Source organism: Alligator mississippiensis, chromosome 4, assembly GCF_030867095.1.
Source record: "Alligator mississippiensis isolate rAllMis1 chromosome 4, rAllMis1, whole genome shotgun sequence".
Classification (NCBI taxonomy): domain Eukaryota; kingdom Metazoa; phylum Chordata; order Crocodylia; family Alligatoridae; genus Alligator; species Alligator mississippiensis.
In genome coordinates, this window is record NC_081827.1 from 140,869,975 (window position 1) to 140,889,392 (window position 19,418).

The 19,418-nt window shown below is 47.1% G+C and overlaps 1 protein-coding gene across 1 annotated transcript in view; it reads left to right on the forward strand.

Moving 5' to 3' along the window:
- ANO2 (anoctamin 2) overlaps window positions 1-19,418 on the forward strand; it is a 313,194-nt gene that overhangs the window by 259,720 nt on the left and 34,056 nt on the right. Inside the window, exon 23 of the mRNA XM_019482201.2 lies at window positions 12,980-13,128. Within this exon, the coding sequence (XP_019337746.1) occupies window positions 12,980-13,128 (149 nt within the window). The remainder of the gene's footprint in view (window positions 1-12,979; window positions 13,129-19,418) is intronic.

Genomic DNA, 19,418 nt, shown 5'->3' on the forward strand with positions numbered 1-19,418 from the left:
TTCAGAGACTATACATCCATTCTCCCCCATCCTGCTCTTTTCTTCCTTCCCCAGCCCATTTTGGGAATAGTGGCAGATGTGAGTAGATGGCAGGAAGAAAATGCAAGACATTTAGTGATCTTTCCATAAACAGTTACAGGCAAGGGCAATGGGATCTTTTAGTCTTAGACTGTCCCACCAGACACTCCGGATACTAACCCAGTAGCCTCCACTGTCTACCATCCTAGATAGGAAGTAACAGCCATAGCTGAGAGGAGTCTTCCCAGCCTCCTATTATCAATAATCTCTCACTCTTTGAAACATTGGCTTTGTTTTTATTTCCTCCCCTGCTATGTTGCAGATAGTGATTGGTTTCTATGTTAGCTGGTGGTTTCATACAAGTCTTTAACTGCTCTACTACCAGCTCCACTAGCAGAACCAATGATAAACTGGACACAGAACACTAAACTGGCATAGTGGTATAGATGCTGGCAACTGATCAGCAATTGATCTCCTCTTGTGGCAATCACCATTGTATTTGATCAATCGATGTGTAGTGTGGGAACTGAAGAAAAAGTCTAGTACAACAAAAGCCCCTATCTCATTCCTTTTCTATTTCTAAATCCCTTTAGCTTCCCATTATGCTTCTTCCCTCTCCCCTATGCTGTCTCTCTTTCTGCCTCCAACTCTGTTCATCCCATTCCTTACTCCATTTCAATAGTGTCCCCCTGTACATACACACACCACAACTCCCCCCCCCCCCCCCATCCTTAAAATTACTTTTGCCACATATATGGAATAACTATAGAATCACATAGGGGTAACAAGAGAAACCCAGAATGAACATCTCATATGCTTGCTCCCTACCCTGAGCACTCTGCTTGTGAGTCCTATTTATTTGTCCTCATCTTTTGTCTTTGTGAGCCTATCAGTTATTTGGATCAAGGATGGTCCTCCAGTGCATGAGAAGCTGAGTGACCATTTGAAGCACTGTTTCTTCTAAGAGAAAATGGGCAGCACTGTCTATCTTCAGGGATACTGCGAAAGAACCTGTGCATGCATCCCTCTCCTGCTATAGCATGATGCTCAGTCTTGACCAAGTCTGGACAAATCACACCACTGCTATCTGCTCTAAGCTTACCCTTCCCCAAAATAGGTCTCTGTCTTATCTTTTACTCTGGTTGTCACCTTTTCTCCTTTTATGCAGCTCATTCTCCCCAACCACATACTTTCCTTACCTTTGACCCTCACCTGCAAAAAGATGTGACATAAATGCCATTACTAGTGCCTTAACTTCCTCAGCTAATGAAAAAAAATGATGCTTCTATGATTCAGTCCTCCTGGGATGGGCAACTTTGCATTGCTCCTGCTTGAGGAATAATCAGGTTCATAATACTCAGAAAATAAAATGGTCCCATTCTGCTCTCCTTGGTTCTCAGTTTGCTTCAATGCCATTTTCAAATGTTGATCTTCTGGATAATTGCAAAACAATTTTCACACAACCATGTTAAAAAGTCCTACTTAGTTTTAAAAGTACAATCATCTGGGTAACTATGGAGTTCTGTAAAACTCATTTTCACTTCTCTACTGTGATAGAGTTGGAGAATAACCCTGAGCACGTCTATCCAGTGCAAATCCCTGTTTTCTGTTCCTTTAACTTGCTGACACATTTCTCTTTGGTCTGAAACTTCACATGCTTGGAAACAACACAAAGGTACATTTTTTTGGAAAGTTTGAGAAGAATCAGCTTGGCTCTTTTTCAGTGAGTTGATCTTTTTAAAAGAAAATCAAAGCACTCTTTGAGGCTTAACTGATAATGGCTCAGGGTAGCAAATTTCATGCTTGGAATAAGGATAGTTCATAATAAAAAAATTTAAAATAATTCTATGTGACTGGGCACTGGATTTAGTGTACTCCTAGTTAGCATAAAAAAGGACCTTTGTTCTAGTTACAGGGTTCCCAGTGGAACTCTGGAGATGCGTTAAACTCTATAGCAAGGCTCCATAGTGCTACAATAGAGGATTAGATCCCCCAAACTCTATGTAAACACACCCAAACTTAATCTCTATGGGCGCTTGTACACATGACAAAAATTGGCCTTTTTTTGCAGTTTAATTGCATCACACTGTACATGTGTGGGGTTTTTTATGATTTAAATGAGTTTGCTACATTGCAAATCAAACCACATCCACATGTAATTTAGTTTGCAATGTAGCTATTTGTAATGTTGCAGACTTTGACAGCTTGCCCCCCCACCACAGGAGCAGCGGGCTGAAGGCAGAAGGGCCCAGGGTATGAGCTGCAAATGGGCCGAGCAGCCCCTGAGCTGCGGAAGACCTTGGTCCTTCCTTCCATGGTGGCGGTGCCCCCTGGGGCTGCCCAGGTGGGCTGCTAGTAGGTGGGTGCAGCCCCATCTTCAGTTCAAGGAACTGTTGGATTGGGCTGTGTGCTGCCTGTGAGATGGGGCAGCACCTGCCTGCTAGCTGCCTGCCTGGGTGGGCCTGGGGGGTGCTGCTGCCATGGAGGGAAGGTCCAGGCCCCCTCTCAGCTCAGGGCCCACCAGCAGCTTGCCTTCCCACCAGGGAAAAAAAAAAGGATCAGGTACCCACCAGATCCAACTTGTCCCCAAGTCCACGTGGGGAGTAGCACCTGGTGGGCTTCCAGCATGCAGGCATGTGGAAGAGTTGGATCCAACAGGTGTTGCCTGCAAGCTGGGGCAGCACCTGCACAGCCAGCACCCCACCTGCGTGGCCCTGGGGGTGCCACCACCCTGGAGAGAAGGACCAGGTCCCCCTGAAGCTCACGGGCTGCATGGCCTAGCTCACATGGGTAGGCTCTGCTAAGGAAAAAAAAAAGTGTTGAGGGGTCTGGTCCTTTTTTTTTTTGTTTGTTTCTGTGGAGCCTGCCTGATTCTCTCATGGCCAGAGGGTGAGCTGACAGCTGGCCCTAAGCTGCAGGGGACCCAGACCTTCCCTCCATGGCAGTGCCACCCCCTGGCAGCACCTGTCCGCTAGCAGCACACCCAGGTGGCACCAGGGGATGCCACCTCCACAGAGAGCAGGACATGCATCCACGAGCTGGGCAGACTCCAAGAGAAAAAGATGCGGGAAAGCTCTGGGAGAAAAAAAAAAAGGATCAGGCCCCTCACCATAACAGTGACAGAATCCCCTAAAATGAAATGGTGGGTTTGTAATCATCACAATTAAAAATCCACCATTTCAATTTAGGGGACTAAACCCCCGTCACATGTACAAGTGGCCTATAGCTCTGATTCTCAGCCAGGGTGATGCAAGATCCTTTAAAGGGTGCAGCGATAAATGAAGTGTGAAGAGATAAGCAGATAAGGGTAGGTTCAGGCTTTCCTTGCCTGTCTCCTGCTGCCCCTGCCAACTGTCTGCCCCCATTGCAAGAAGGTAAGCCCTGTAATAAATAAATTAGTGTTTACAACCATTAAAACAAAAAAAAAGTGTCGCTTTATTCTAAACTCGGTGTCCTCCCACACTGAGCCCAGTGCATGCCCAGAAAAGGAATCAAGTTAGTTGGACCTGGCTCGCTCAGTGTCTGCATAGATCTGCTGCATCAGTGGGGCTCTGTTGGCACTTTTATTTAATAGCTGATTAAATCTGTTATTAGAAAAAGCCCCAAAAAGCCCCGCTGAAGCACTCAAACTATACAGATGCTGTGGAGCTGGATTGAATGAATGCGCTGCTGCTTCCAAGAAAGCACTTTTTTTGTTTGTTTTTTTTGTTTTTTAACATCTGTAAGCACTAGGCCTGTGTGAAGCAGCTAGTATTCACTTTGGATTTAGATTCAGCCGATTCAGGGGACAGTGATTTGATTCGGTGATTCAAATCACTGTCCAGGAATCAATTCAGCTGAATCTGATTTGGAGATTCAGCCGCAGCTGAAATGGCCAAATCTTTGATTTGGCCCCATCCCCCACCTGCTGTCAATGGCTGCCTCACCCATTCTCCCAGCTCCGGATTCTTAAAAAAAAAAGGGAAAAAAAAAAGCCCCCACTCACTGGCTCTTGCCAGGTGGGGGGGGAAATCCCCACTGCCCCCACTGCCCCATGCCATGTGGGAGGGCTCTGCTATGAGCCCCCCCAATCCCCACTTGCTCTCCCAGCCCCACCCCCCATGGCTGCCCTGCCTGCCTCAGTTCCTGGACCATTAAAAAAAAAAAGCCCCCACTCACTGGCTCCTGCCAAGTGAGGGCTGATCCCCACTGTCCTGCACTGCATAGGGAGCTCTGCCATGAGCCCCCAGAAGTCCTGAGGCCACTGCAGCAGCTCGTGATTTCAGGGTTTTTGGGTTTTTTTTTTTAAAGGGCTGCAAGCTGGGGCAGGCGGGACAACTATGGGGGGCTGAGAGAGTGGGCAGGGGTGGGGGGCTCATGGCAGAGCCCCCCATGCAGCGTGGGGCATTGGGGGGGCAGCAGGGATTGCCTACCTCCCCCCTGCCTGGCAGCAGCCGGTGAATTGGAGCTTTTTTTAAAAGAGCAGGAGCTGAGAGAGCAGGTGGGGTAGCCATGGGGGGGAGCTGAGAAAGCAGGCAGGGTTTTCCCATGGTCCCTTCCTCCCTCCTCCAGCCCCCCCTTCCCCACCCCCCACTTACCAGCACGGAGTCCAGGTCCACCTGCCTGCGGCAGCAAGCAGGAACTGTCCAAATTGCCGAAGCTCACCAAATCTTTTCCGAATCAATTCAGAAAGCTTTGAATCAAGTTGGACCTTTCTGTTGATCTCCTGATTCGATTTGGATTTGGAGATTTGGCCACTGAATCAGGCCGAATCTCCTCTGAATCGAATCAGCACCTGAAGCTTCGCACAGCCCTAGTAAGCACGGTTTGTTTTTTTTAAATGGTTTGTTTTTCACAAATGTTGTGGAGGGGTGCCTTGAGTCTGATGAAGGGTACCTCAAGTATAAAAGGCTGAGAACCACTACTTTATAGCCTCACCACTGATAACACAGGAACAGCATCCATATGAATTCTCACTCTCAAATAACACTCTTCATCTCTAGATCTGAAAGTGCTTTACCAAGAAGGTTCCTGTTTTATAGATAGGGAAATAGAAGCTGGGACTGGTGAAGTCAAAATGAAAACACAGAAAACCATGTTCATGGGGTGAAAACATAATATACATCAGATAGAAGTTGAATCTTTTGTATATATGCACTGCACTTGTTAAGGGGTGTATGTACTCCATACAAGTATACATCAACAAAGATAAACGCATATCCCTTTCACTGGAGAATGCCTGAATCCCCATCTCAAATGACTGGATGCTCTTCCAGCAACCCACCATGCATGCAACCTACAGTCACTTAGCTCCCAGCTTCTCACAGATGTATGTATACCCCAGCACACTCACAGGGTTTGATTCTGATCTCACACTCAGGGAAAGTCAGGACTATCCCCACCCAAGAACATCCACCTGCATCCAAGATTAAAGAGTTTTGCTGGCATTAAATCACAGTGAGGCTACAACCAATCCTGAGGTTTCCATGTCTATTTGCGCAAATGCATACAGAGGGGAGGTCATGTGTGTGGCAGGCCAGCAGGCGGCATTCCTTTGCTGAGTCACTCACCTCATTGCACCCGACCACCTACCAAGCTCTGAGCACCTCCCTGGGGGTGCCTCACGTTTGGCCAATCCCCTTCGTGGAGCACACCTGCAAGCCGGGGGGTCATTGCTTCCACCACCCAGGGGTCTGGACTGTTTTTGGGTCCTGTGCCCCCTGAGGTACACAGGCTTTGTATTCCTTGAGGGTGCTTGACTCACTGTGACAACTTGGGGTGCTTTGTTTAGCCTGAAGCACAAAAGAAGCCTCCCTTGGTTATCAGAGCCAAGGGAATAAAAAAGTCATGCCCAAACCCTCTCCCAGTGAGTCCGCCACACTTGGTACAGTGGAAAACTTTATTGGTACAGAAGGTTGGCTTGGGGAAGGGTACAGGACAGAGCTGCATCACAAAATAACGTTAGAGCAAACAGTGTGGCTAGGTAGCCTTTGATCAAGCATCTCCTTTACTGCAAGCTATATATTTAGATAGGTTTCAAGTAGTTTACTCACAAGTATCATCCAAAGGCTGATTGAGCTTTCCTCTGGAGGCAGGCAGTTTATGGTATGTCCATTAACTTTAAGAGAGAGAGAGAGAGAGAGAGAGAGAGCCCCCCATCTTTCTGACTGGTTAGTTGCTCCCCAATATGGCCTTTATCCCTCCTCCAGGAAGAAGATCTTCTTAAATAACTTATCTGACCCCACTCTCTATACCCAATCAGGGCAGGTGTTGTTGGACATTAGGCAATCAATTAAAAAAGCATCACAGGTTACCTGATAGAGTGACAGAGGCTTCAGCCCCTGCTCTCAGGCCATGAGGTCACTGCTTAGGACAACAGAGAGTTTTCCCCTCCCATCAGTCAGTCAAGTAGGCAGAGCTGGTTGCTTAGCAACTGGAATGACAGACACCTGAGATTGTGGGAGAGGGACACAGACTAGCCTCAGGGCGAGGAGGAGGCTGAAATAGAATTTCATCAGAAATGTGCACCTTAATTGCCTCTGTGCACAGAAAGGAGAGGGACATTTATGGACTGTATAATTTTACAGAACAAAAGTAGTTCTGGAAAAAACGGTATTAATAATTTCCTTAATTAACTGCTCACTGTCTAGTGAGAGCCCCTATCAGCATCAGGAAAATACTCAGAAATGTGCTGGAAGGATCTTCCAGGAGTTCTTTGTTAAAAGTTCTGCATTAAATTGAAGGGGAGGTTAGTGGAATTGTGTCCAGTGCCATAGCATGGCATGGGAGGTGAGTGGGGTGACCACCCTCAGTGCCTAAGGCACCAACAGGCACTGCCCAGACAGGGTGGGGTGTGGAACAGAGCTGTGAGCAGCTCATTTGGGGGGAGGGGTGCGGGAATGGGGGAAGGGCATCCCATCACAGCATGCACTCTCAGGCAGTATGTGCCCCCACCTCTCTGCATGGGGTGAGGGCAGGCTGCTGCTGTGGGCATGCCCCAGGCACCAAACTTCCTTACAACGGAACTGATGGTGTCATTGATCCTTCCCCACCTGTGCCCATGAATAGTACTACATCACTGCAGCCAGAGAAAGCACTATTTGAATCTCATAAAAATACTTACAAAGAGCAAATATTAGTGCCTGTGCCCACCTGGTCTCAAGGAGGCGCTCTTGTGCTGACTTGGAGCATGTGCCTGGGACTGGCCGCTGTGTTTATTCCAGTGGTCTCAGAGAGGGTCCATGTTCTCCCTGAAGGAAACCCAGAAATTCATCTGCCACAACTTTGATCTTTCTTTCAGTGGTGGGGTCCCCTCCTGTGGTCCCTCTTGGATTGGTCATACTTCCTGGTGGTATTCATGGTGCTCCACCTCCCCTACATCCCATCCATGCACCAGCCTCTAGGATGGCCACTTGATGGTAGGATGGCTTGCCCTCCAGTGTCAGCTCCCATTCTCTTCTCAACATTATGCCATCCCTGCTCTTCTGCTGGGTCTGTTGTTATGGCTAGGCTGCCTGCCGTGCTATCCTGGCTGCTCCTAACCCCAGAGCACTAGCTGTATCTCTGACCCTCACCTCAGGGTTCCTTGGGGCAATCCACAAAAGTAAAAGAAAAGGAGGAAATTAACAGAAAGGACAAAGGGGTAGGGCCTTGGCCTGTCCCCACTCACTGGCCCAGCATCTGTGGCTCCTGCAGTCCCTCGACACTGTCCTTGCTCCTTCCCCTCCCTGCAGACCCCTCCAACGGGTCTGTTGCAGGATCCCTTTGTTATTCAAATTGCCAATTGCTCAAATCACAAGCGAGAATTTATAAAGGGGGATAAGGCAAGGTGCTGCATTTATTGATCACATGAGTTAGACATAGAGGTTCAGGCACACCATTCATATAAATGCATATAAATCATCATACACATCATTACACACAGGCATACACATATACAAAACAACCATTTCATCCACACATACACCAGATATAGTTACCAGCAATAGTTGCTAAATATCATCCCAGGGTGGCCAACCTGGGTTTATTGAGTAAATGATGATGATTTGAAGATAGCAAATTTGAAGATAACAGCTGGAGTTGGGTGAGCAGATGCATCTGTGCTTCGATGAAACAGCAAAGAAAGAGACTCACCCAACTTGGCATTTTCAACGTGTTCTTTTATAGGGATTGGCATCCTTTGTTTCAGTGCTTTGAGGTTTTTTCATACCCAGCTTCTCTTTTTGCAGTTGTTCTTCTTTTCTCTTCAGCTTATCTCAGCCTTGGAGTGTTTTTGCTGCCTGTCTGGCAGGATGGGTGCATTCCTTCTCCTTGTTATCTTCTTTGTGCCCTAGGCCTAAAAGGGATTCTTCAGCCATTCATTAATTAGTTTACTGACTGGTAACTTACATTTGGCACCTTGTTGCTTACATAAACAGTTAAATCTTCTTCTCTCATCTCTATGCCATTTTCTCACCATTCACCCTTTTACACACAGTCATAAATAAAGGTTATGCAGAGTTCGTTCACTTATGTCAAGCAGAAGGATACAAAATGGAGTTTTCAAGTTGCTTACAGGACAAGACTAACATGGTTACAGTTCACTACTATTACACTCTATGTTAACATCAGCTACATTAGTTTAGTTCATGCTACACCTTGACAGTCCCTGGCACCATTCATGCCCAGTGCAGGAAGCACTTTCGCTGCCTGCTCTCTGTAGTGCTTCCACCATGGTCTTGCTGCTGGTATTTATTTCAGCTGGGTGGTGTCCTAAGATGACGTCACCTACCCGTCTTGCTTTTAACCAAAAATAAACAGCTCACAAACTGCGTGGGTGCTCTGTGCCAGTGTGGCTCATCTGTCTCTTCCCTGCCTGAAACAGGTAAGTTTGCCCTGGCTTCAGGGCTTTTCTTGCAGGAACAGGCTGTCTCCATCCCAGGTCCTGACATGGGTGGGGTCTCTTGTGACCTTGTTTCCATCCCCCTGGGGCAGTGCCCTCAAAGCAGATGAGTTAGCATTAAACAGAAGGAAAATTTTCTGATAGAGAGTCATCTAGTTCTTTATTAACAGTCTTAAAAATCTCACTAGCTATTCTATTGATGTCAACTGAATACTCTGTATGATCATTATACGCAGAGGGCTCTAGCCTCATCTTCACCTGGAACAGAAGCAAGTGTGGTCCAGCCAAGGGTAAAGGTTATGAAACCCTGGGGCAGAATTGGAGGGAGGCAGGGAAATGACTAAGGCTGATTCCATCTCTTTCCCAATTTAGAGCAACCTTAGGACTCCAGCCACGTTCACTTCCCTTTCCGCTGACCCAGTGTTCCCCAATACTGAGTGACATAGAACATGCTGCAGTGTGTCGAGACCACATGGGACTTTTCTGTGTGTAATTTCTGGGATACTTGCAGCACTGCACTACTGGAGGCTCTGATCCCTGTATATTTTTCAGGCACAAAATATAAATGTATACAGCAGAGTTTTCTTAATATAAACCTGTTCCTGGTCTGCATGGTCCCTGTCTTCCAGTTAGGGGGTTTGAGAAGGCAGGTTTATTTAAACATGGGAACAAATGAATAAATCCACAGCTTTCTCCCAACTTCATGTCAAAGACACATGCACCTCTGTTTCCAGGCATTTATCACAAGCTGTTGGAGAAAATTTGGTGGGAGTCCCTGGTTAAGCTATTGGCCACACTTCATTGGAATTAATCTGGATTTTCACTCATACCGTACATATGTGATCTGTTGTACAGCAGTGTACATCTCTGTAAAATATAAATGTTCCCCTGAAAGCTGAGAAAAATATGATAAACATAAATCTTTGGGTCTGATGCTAGGTCCTTTGCATTTAGTTTTACTCAAATTTTGGAGAAACTGCGTAGTCTTTTATACTTTTTCATCAATATTTTTTCAATCTGTAAATTAAGATAGAACTGCTTAGGAAACTGAAATCCACATGTTACCAGCTATACTAGTGAGATATATAGCTTCTGCATTTTTTAGATTTGGATTGCATTTTGTATTGAAATATACACTATTCTAGATTGTGCTTATAGGGCAATAGCTTCTATTCTCATCAGTGAATCTTTACTACTTGTAAGTCTGCACCTTATGGTTGTAACACTGCATTGAGATACAATATTGCTATAAATGTGCCAGTAATTTAGTGATAAGTTTAATGCTTCCAAGATGGCATGCCTCTTCTATTTCCTCAGAATTTTTCTTTACCCAGATGCCTATTCTAGTAGTTACAACTAGAGAGTCAGGTCAAAATCAAAACTTCAAGCCAAAATCCTTTGAATTATGGGACTGGAGAAATCAGGTGACTTTGGGTCAAATCCAGAATAGAAATGGAAGTTTTTCTTTGTCTGGTTTAGTGGCAGCCAAAAATCTCACCAGAATATTTGGTCATGAGAGCCTTTTACTGTTCAGAGAGCAGAAGTTTTTCAGGATCTGCTATGCTGATTCATGAGGGAGACATTACACAAGAATAATCCTTGAGATTTTGGTGCCAGGTCTATTTTTGTTTTACCATTTATACACATAAAAGTGCATCTGAATACAGATTTAGGGCTTTTAAACTATTAAGATAAAGCTTTAAAATAAGACTGTGCACAGTTGTGTTGTGCCCTCAGACATGCATACAACTCCCTTTGACATAACTCTTATGAGCTATCTATAAATCTCTTCTCTTTGGCTGTCCTATTGACTTATGTATGTGCCAGTACACTCTCAACAAAAGAGATTGCTGCAGTGATACAAGTCTGTTTTTGTAAACATGTGATAAACCTCTTCAGGGTTGATGTTAATAGCTATATAATTTCTTAGCTTCCAGTGATTTAAAAATAAACACCACCTTTATCTCCAGCTTCAGGATATATACTTCACTCTCCTATCCATTCCCCTTGGTTCAAAATACAAGCTATTGCACCAGGTTGCTGCAGACACTAATGACTACATTTAATGGAGATGACACCTTTCTGCGATTAGCATGTTATTGGGTGTTATTTTTACTTCTGTTGGGATTGCATGGCTGCTGTAGGATTTGGGTGTGCATCAAAGGGACCAGGTATTACCAAGGGCCAAATTCTGTTCACCTGACTCATGTTCTGATCTGTACATGATCCCCTGAAGCTGCATCTCCCTGTTTTATGTTAGCATAGTTCAGATGTAGTTTAGAATCAAGCCCTGGAGGTCCCTCAGGATGAAAGGCAATTTATAAGTGTGATACTATTACTTCGGTTCCACGTTTAATATGTTTTATTGGCATGATTGAAATTGGTGATTTTTATTATTATTATTATTATTACCATCTATACCACTTAGATTAGCTGAGGAATAGGGAGTTTCTGCCTGAGGTCAACAAGCCATGTTTGGACCCTTTTTGCTGACATTTACTTGTGCTTGTTTTTGAGAAAACATATCTTGCTGTGGACACACAATACCATTCTTCCAAGATTTGCACTGGTTGGCTTTTGCTTTTCAGGTTGATTTTCTGGTATTAGTATTCACTTTGAAGAATTTTAAAGGTCTTGGTGCCTTCTGCTTGTGAGACCATCTCCATATTCCTCCTCTTCCCCATACCATGTAATTGTTGCAGTCAGGAGACATGATCTTGATGGATCTACTTTGGTTTGAAAAATAAACAACTGCTGATTCTCAGTGCAGGAACCTAAGATCAGGAATTTACCTCATGCATATTAGGGCTGTGCAAAATGGCACCATTCCATTTTGCCTTGAGTTTTGGCAGTTCAATGGAACGGTGTTTCATCTCGAATTTCATTTCGAGTTGAAACAGCTGTTCCATTCCTTTGAAACAGAAAAGCTGTTTTGATGCTGTTTCGAGTTTCGCTGTGGATGGGAAGTCAGGCCCGCTAGGCTGACTTCCCATTTCCAGTGCTATATCATGCCAGGGGCTGTGAGGGAGCCCAGCTGGGCTGCCTTCCACCCCCAGTGCGGTCTAGTGCGAGGGATTAGGAAGCAGCCCAGCTGGGCTGCCGCTCGCCCCCAGCACGATCTAGTACAAGGGATTAGAAAGCAGCCCAACTGGGCTGCCTTCCGCCTCCGGTGCAATATATTGCGGGGGACTGGGAAGGAGCCCAGTTGGGCTGCCTTCCACCCCCAGCACAATCTAGTGCAAGGGATTAAAAAGCAGCCCAGCTGGGCTGCCTTCCGCCTCTGTTGCAATCTATTGCGGGGGACTAGGAAGGAGCCCGGTTGGGCTGCTTTCTGCCCCTATTGGATCTTGCACTGGGGATGGCAGGTCAGCCCAGCTGAACTGACTTCCCATCCCCAGGCTATGGTCAAAACGTTTTGACTTTCAAAACGTTTTGACCAGCCTTGTTTTGTTTTGACGCTATTTCAAGGGCCTTTGTTTTGTTTTCATTTTGCTGTTTGACCTCGAAATTGATCAAAACAGTGTCGAAACAAAACGGCCGGTGAAATTTCACACAGCCCTAATGCATACCCTTTCCAGTCTCTTCAATTTCCGGGCCCATCACGTGGTGCATCTCTTTCCCCAGGCTTTTCTAGTAGCCAGCACTGGGATGTGTGCAGTATTGGTGGAGATCTAAGGCTACATATCTATCTTTCTTAAGGGGTAGAGAGTGAATACTATGATTGTTTATGAATTATTAATATTTGATAAGATGCCTAAAGTCTTAGACAGATGCACAAATAATGTATATCTAGATCTAAATAATTATAATAAGGAATGACCCCTAACATTGTTATATCAATTTTATGCTAGTATAATTTTAGTAATGTTAAGGTGGTTACACAGGACCATGGAGAATGGTATACTGGATCAGTTCCAAAGCCAGTCCAGCATCCTGTCTCTGACAGTGAGCATCCCAGATTCTTCATTAGATAGCATGAGTAATGTGGTAGTAAGCCGAAGAGTGATAATGTGGCATAAAATTGGTAGAACAGAGTGAAGACTTGGGTTGAATTCCTGCCAAAAAGAATGAGTTGGCTCAATTAGTCCTTTTCTTTCCTAGGAAGTTAAAAAAGCTGTTCAGAAAGCTAAAGGATGACAGAACAGAGCCCAAGGAGCATGACGCCAGCCATTCAAAGAAACCTCAACAATGGGAACTTGACTACAGCCTAGAACCTTTCACTGGCTTGACTCCAGAATACATGGAAATGAGTAAGATTTTTGAGTTTGTAGGTGCCTGTTGTGGGCACCTGTTGTTCTTATGTCTTAACTTTTTTTAGTTTTTAATGGCTTTTAACAGTAACCATAATTCACTGTAGTGCCAGAGGATCACAAATGTCATATTCTTAGCATGATAGGAAGAGGAAGATATTAGGGTTGTGCAAAGCTTTGGTTGCTGATTCAATTTGGAGAAGATTTGGAGGCCAAATCACTGATTCTGAATCGAATCAGGAGACCAAAAAACCCCCTCCGAATCAATTCAGAAAAGATTCAGAAAATGATTTGGAGATTTGGCTATTTGGAAGGCAGTCTTTCAGGGAAACAGAAACTGAGAAGAGGGAGGGGGAGCAGGGGGAGGAAGACTGACATCTGTAGCTGGCCACTGACTATGATCTTTCCCTGAGTCTTCTTTCAATCATAGTGCTCTGGGGGAGGGATGTAGAAACAGCATATAAGCCCCTGTCTGCAACTTTCCATCCCTTTTGTGAGCTGTTTCTCTCTGAGCAACAGCATCTGAAAGGTACCACTGGACTGGCTTGGCTTCCTAGTCAGTCTCCTGATAGTCTGTCTTCTTGGAAAGGACTGGATACAGCTTACTAATTACCCTTGCCTAGAATCCCACTACTTATCCCTATCCAATCCATTTCTTTCAACTTATTCTTCTCCCCAAAACCTCTTATTTGTTCTTGTTATTTATTTTCTCCCACACTTTTAAAAAAGAAAGCTGTGTTTTGCCTGCCTGACAGTGTGTGATCCATCACTGTGCAGGAAAGTACATACATTACACATACTTACATACATATAGTACGCAGAAAGAAGAAGAGATACTAGTTACACACACATACAGTAAACAGAGGGAAGTAAAGATATTTCAGTTGCACACACACATGCACATTTTCCAGCACAGCAAGCATTATGAAGTGTGCTAGAAAGGCAGGTGCCAGGTCTTCTGGCAAAGGAGGGGAGAAGATGGAGGGGGTACAGGGAGAGCTGCAAGTCCCCCCGCCCAAACAGACATACCCTCTTCTCTGACAGCAATGAGTCTTCTGCTGCCAGGAGCAAGGAGGTGGGAGCAGCACCTGTCCCTGCACCTGCACCTGCACCACCTCCCCTAACACCAGAAATAGCCACCAACACCAGCACGACAGTCTCCTCCACCCCAAATTTCATCTGCCAGCATGAGCCTCATAGTGCCAGAGGAAGAGCTAGATCTGGAAGCAGGGGACCTGAGTGCCCTAGCAAAAGAAATTCAGGGGAAGGAGGGGGAATCTGAGTTTGTGCTCTGTACCCCTCCAAGTTCCCCTAGAGCCAGGTCTCCTTCTCTGGAAGGCACCTCGGAGGAGGTTGTGGGGGCTGGTGCCTCAGTTTCCCCTATTGTTGTGCCTCTGACTGCTGGGGAGGAGGATAAGCAGGATCCCCACCCTCAACCCAGAATTGAGGGGTGGGTAGTGTGGTGTGGGATCATTTTTAGGTGGCAGATGACCCCAAGTATGCTGTCTGCCAGCACTGCCAAAGACAGATCAGCTGGGGCAAGGAGGTGAAACACTTCACCACTCTGGCGATGTTGCTGCTTCTCAGGAGGCAGCATCCCCTTGCCCCTGTTCCTCCTCAGTCTGGCACCAGTGGGAGGATGCCCACAAAGAAGTCCCCCTTTTGCTCCAAAGTCCCTGTACCCATGAAGCAGAGGCAGGCCACCCTGGAGTTATAGGGGAAAGCTGCAGAAAAAGTGGGAGTGTGCATTGCAAGAGCGAGTGAGGTCACTCAGAGCATTGGAGAGATGCTTGCTCTGGATGGCCAGCCCTTCTCCTTAGTTGGGCGGCCAGGGTTCAGATGGTTCATGGTGTTCGTGGCCTCTTACTACCAAGTGCCCACATGTACCACCTTTAGCAGGACAGTCGTGCCCTCCCTGTATGAGGTATGCAGGGAGTACTTGAGGGAGGAGCTGTGGAAGGCAGGTCTGCAAGTAGCTCTGTGCTTTACCTCAGACATCTGGAGAAGCCAGGGTGGAGATCATGCCTACCTTTCCCTCACAGGGCACTGGTACAACCAGTCAGGGCATCGGTGGGTTCTCCTTCAAGCAGAGGTGATGGATGAGTCCCACATGGTAAGGGAGATCATGTGGCCATGAACTGCATGGTGCAGGGGTGGCTTATTGGGCAGGGTGAGATCACCTGTGGGTTCATAGTCACTGACAATGGGGGCAATATGGTCAAGGCAGTGCATGATGCCAACTTTGTTGGCATCCGCTGTGTGGCACATAAGTTCCACCTAGTCAGGGATGCCTTGGAGGGGGACATGGCTGCCACTGATGATGCAATCACTACCACCGAGCTGATATCAAAATGCAGGAAGGTGGTGGACTACTTCCACTACAGCATCAAGAGGGACAAGATGCTGCGGGACAAACAGGCAGAGCTGAGCATCAGACAGCACAAAATCATGCAGGATGTGGAGACTCAGTGGAACTTCACATACCTGATGCTGGAAAGGCTGGTTAAGCAACAGAAGTCCATTCATGAGATGGCCTTGCTCAAGGAGATTGGGATCAGCGGCCTTGTTAACAAAGTGCAGTGGGATACCATCTCCCAGATCTTGGTGGCCCTCAAGCCATTCCTTGAGGCCACCAAGATCCTCACTGCTGGCAATGCCCTCCTTAGCCAGGTGATCCCCATAGTCAAGGAGCTTGAGAACTAAATGGAGAAGTTCCAGGGGATCAATGTTCCTGGCTGGGGAAAGTTGCTTTCACCAGAGGTGCAGGCACTGATGAAGCAGCTGAAGGAGGGCATCAAAAAGTGGCTGGATCCATTGTGGTCCAGTACGATCCACATGCTGGTGGGTATGTGTGATCCAAGGGTGAAGGGGAGCATGTGCAGCACCAAAACCCTTGATCAGTGGATGGAGGTGCTGGTAAACAGAGTCAGGGAGGCAGAAGAGAAGAGGTGAGGGGATGTGGAAGAAGGGAATCCATTTTCCCATGCCAGCACTTCCAGCACCAGCCATTCTCCTCCATGCCTGCCACTGCCAATGTGGACCAGGGGCATGTCTCCAATGTTGGGGTCCAGAGGCACCAGACCCCAGCCTCAGGCAGCCAGGTAGCACCGAGGCTTTGGTGGCTACCTATCTCACCAAAGGCGTGGTGTCACTGGACTGCAACTGCTTGGCATATTGGGAAATCCACAGCCAGATGTGGCAGGATCTGGCCACGGTTGCCTGGGAACACCTGTTCTGTCCACTGACCAGTGCTCCAAGCAAGAGGGTGTTCAGCATTGCTAGGGATGTTGTGACACCCCACCGCACCTCTTTGCATCCTCGTTTGGTGGAAGCAGCTGGTATTTCTGAAGATGAACCTCCCACTGCTGGGGTTTCCCAAGCTCCATCTGCAGATGGCATGAGTGCCACCCTCCTCACTTTGTCCACACCTATTTTCTTTAGAAAAAAATAAAAATCAATGCCCCACTCTCAGAGCTGGAGGTGGCACTCACTGCATCACCAGCCAGCAGGGGAAGAACATCTTCCTCCTGACCTCTTGTGCCAGGATGAACTTGGAGGTATGGGCTGGGGCTATGGAGAAGGAGGAGGCCCCAGGTCCTGGGCATACCCTAGAACTGTACCGTCAGAGTCAGGAGGTCTGGTCGGACTGCCGGTGGTTCGGCAGCCCCCAAGAAATGCCAGGATTGAAAACCTCCCTGGTGAAAAGCGGGTAGGAGGAACCTTATAACCTCCAGCCACCACATGCATGCACAGTCCTGGCTAGGCCTGAGGCTTGCTGGTTACAGTGGAGTTGTGAGGCTTCAGGTGAACTTAACTGCCTGGGATGCCATCTGTGAAGCATAGGCTACAGTGTTAGGGGAGGTATGGAGCTGTGGAATGGATGCATGTCACCCCTAGGCATCAGCGGCCTAAATGCACAGTCTCCCACCTAGGAAACATCTGAATTGATTTTCCATCAAGGCATGGCAGGAGAAATAGGGGCAGGCAGTTGGCCCAGAAACAGGTGGGTAACAAGGAACAATGGCCATAAGTTGACTGAGCGTAGATTCAGGCTAGATATCAGGAGGCACTACTTCACTGTCAGGGCAGCTAAGAGCTGGAACCAACTTCCAAGGGAAGTGATGCTTGCCCCTACCCTGGGGGTCTTCAAAAGGAGGCTAGACAGCCATCTAGCTGAGGTCATTTGACCCCAGCATCCTTTCCTGCCCATGGCAGGAGGTCGGACTAGATTATCTGCTTAGGTCCCTTCCAACCCTACCAACTATGAAACTATGACTCAGGAATGGGTATGAACTTTATTATATATGGAGAAACTTTATTAGATGCCAGATCTCTGCTGTTCCGGATCACAGTGAGCATAGATCACACTAACGGTGATTATTTGGTGGTGGTTTACCTTCCGTATTAAGGGAAGGGAGGAGAAAGGAACAAGGTAGAGCAGGTGATACACCAGAGGGCAGAGGGCTGCTACTTAAGTGCTATGGGCACCCCGGGTGAGAGGGAGAGAATCCATGGAGCCCCCCTGACCACTGTCACTGGGAGATCACAACTAGGAAACCAGCAGCATTGAGGACAGGTGGAGTCTCAGGAGTAGAGGTTGCTGGGGATGATGGCCAGCTTTATGGTGGCCTCATTGTCATGGGTGTGCTCAGCTTGTTGGACCTCCGAGGTCATGGTGCAGCCCAAGGCACAACACCACGCAATGATCACCCACACCAATACACTGATACACCACAAAGCCACTTCCACCTTGTTTATTCACCATGCTTCTATCACACACACACACACACACACACACACACACACACCAATCAACAGACTCAGACAGTGACAAAACCCTTTCGGTACCCACACTAATGCAGACCAATGAGCAGCCAGTCAGCCAGCCAGTTACACATGCTCAGAACCCTGCCCCCCACACACACAACAGTCCCACACACTAGGCCATATATATATGTTAAAAGTACACACGGCCCCACTGGGTTCTGCACACGGAATGCTTTTGTGTACTAGGCAGTCTCTTCCAGCATCTTCTGAGCTTAACTGAGCATGATCCTAAGTAGGAGGTCACCTGAAGTTCAACACACGACTTATGTAGGCTATGCGTCTGCGCATACCAGCTGCTCCCCAAAACAGCTAAACAGGTAAAACTAAGTGACATTGCCATGGACTCAGACTGAACCTTGTCTCCAACAAATCTATTCTTTGCCTGGTGCTAAACTCTTTGGTGGTCCAAAACATTGTTCCAATGAGGCCAAAACTGCTATGGTTACTTCATCTGAAATTATTCCATTGATATCACAGGGTGTCCTGTATTTGGAGATCAAGAGCCCGACCCCCAGCTGCCTCCCCTCCAGAGAAAAGAAGCGTGTTAACCATAAAGACTTGAAATCATTGAGCATGTTCAATGAAAAGAAACAACATACATTATATGGTTAAAGGCTTCAAAATGCTTAGTGATATTGCAGTGATTCAGTCCCATAACTGGGAACAGAATCTGGTCCATTTGGCATTTGGACTGTGCAGCTTTACCCAACAGAAAAAAGCCCCATTTCATTGTCAAAATATGCACTTTGTTACTCACCAATCAGTGTTTAAAGAGCTGGGTATCTGCTTTGTACAATTTGGTGCCGACTATAACACAATCAAACACGGTACATCAAAGATTTACTAAAGGAGATGCAGTATACCATTCCTAAGACAGTGTGGGGATGAGGCAAGGCATAGCTGGAGCCTCTGGGTTGGCAGGGGACACTGGGGAGTGAGGCAGGGAACAGTTGCACAAAGGCAAGGACCTGCCCCTACTGACACCACCGCCACAGTCTTTGGATAACCTGTGTGTGGGGACAACGGGCCAGAACTGCTCCAGCCATGGGTTATGGTGAACAGGTGCATGGGGAGCTGAGCTCCACCAAGGATGATGGTAGCAGTACACGGTTTTCTCCTTCCAGCACCTACCCTTTCTCTGCAGGTGTCCTCCACTGGCTAGGAGCTGGCACTGGAAGCAGGAACCACTCCCTGCAGCATGGGACAAGAGTAGGGTAGGAGTATCTCTCGGACTCCCCCTGTTCCTGTGTCAGCTGGGACCAGCAGCAGCAGTAGGCTGGTTCATTCTTCCAGCACTTGGTCCCAGCCCATAGGGGGCAGGGAGCAGGCACTGGAGGGAAAATCCTGTGCAATATTGCCACTGTCTCCAGCTAAGCCTGACACCCTGCACAACTGCAGCCAAGTGTCTGGCTCTGAGGGTAACTTTGTGCCTAAATCAGCTGGAGACAGTGGCAGTGTTGGCT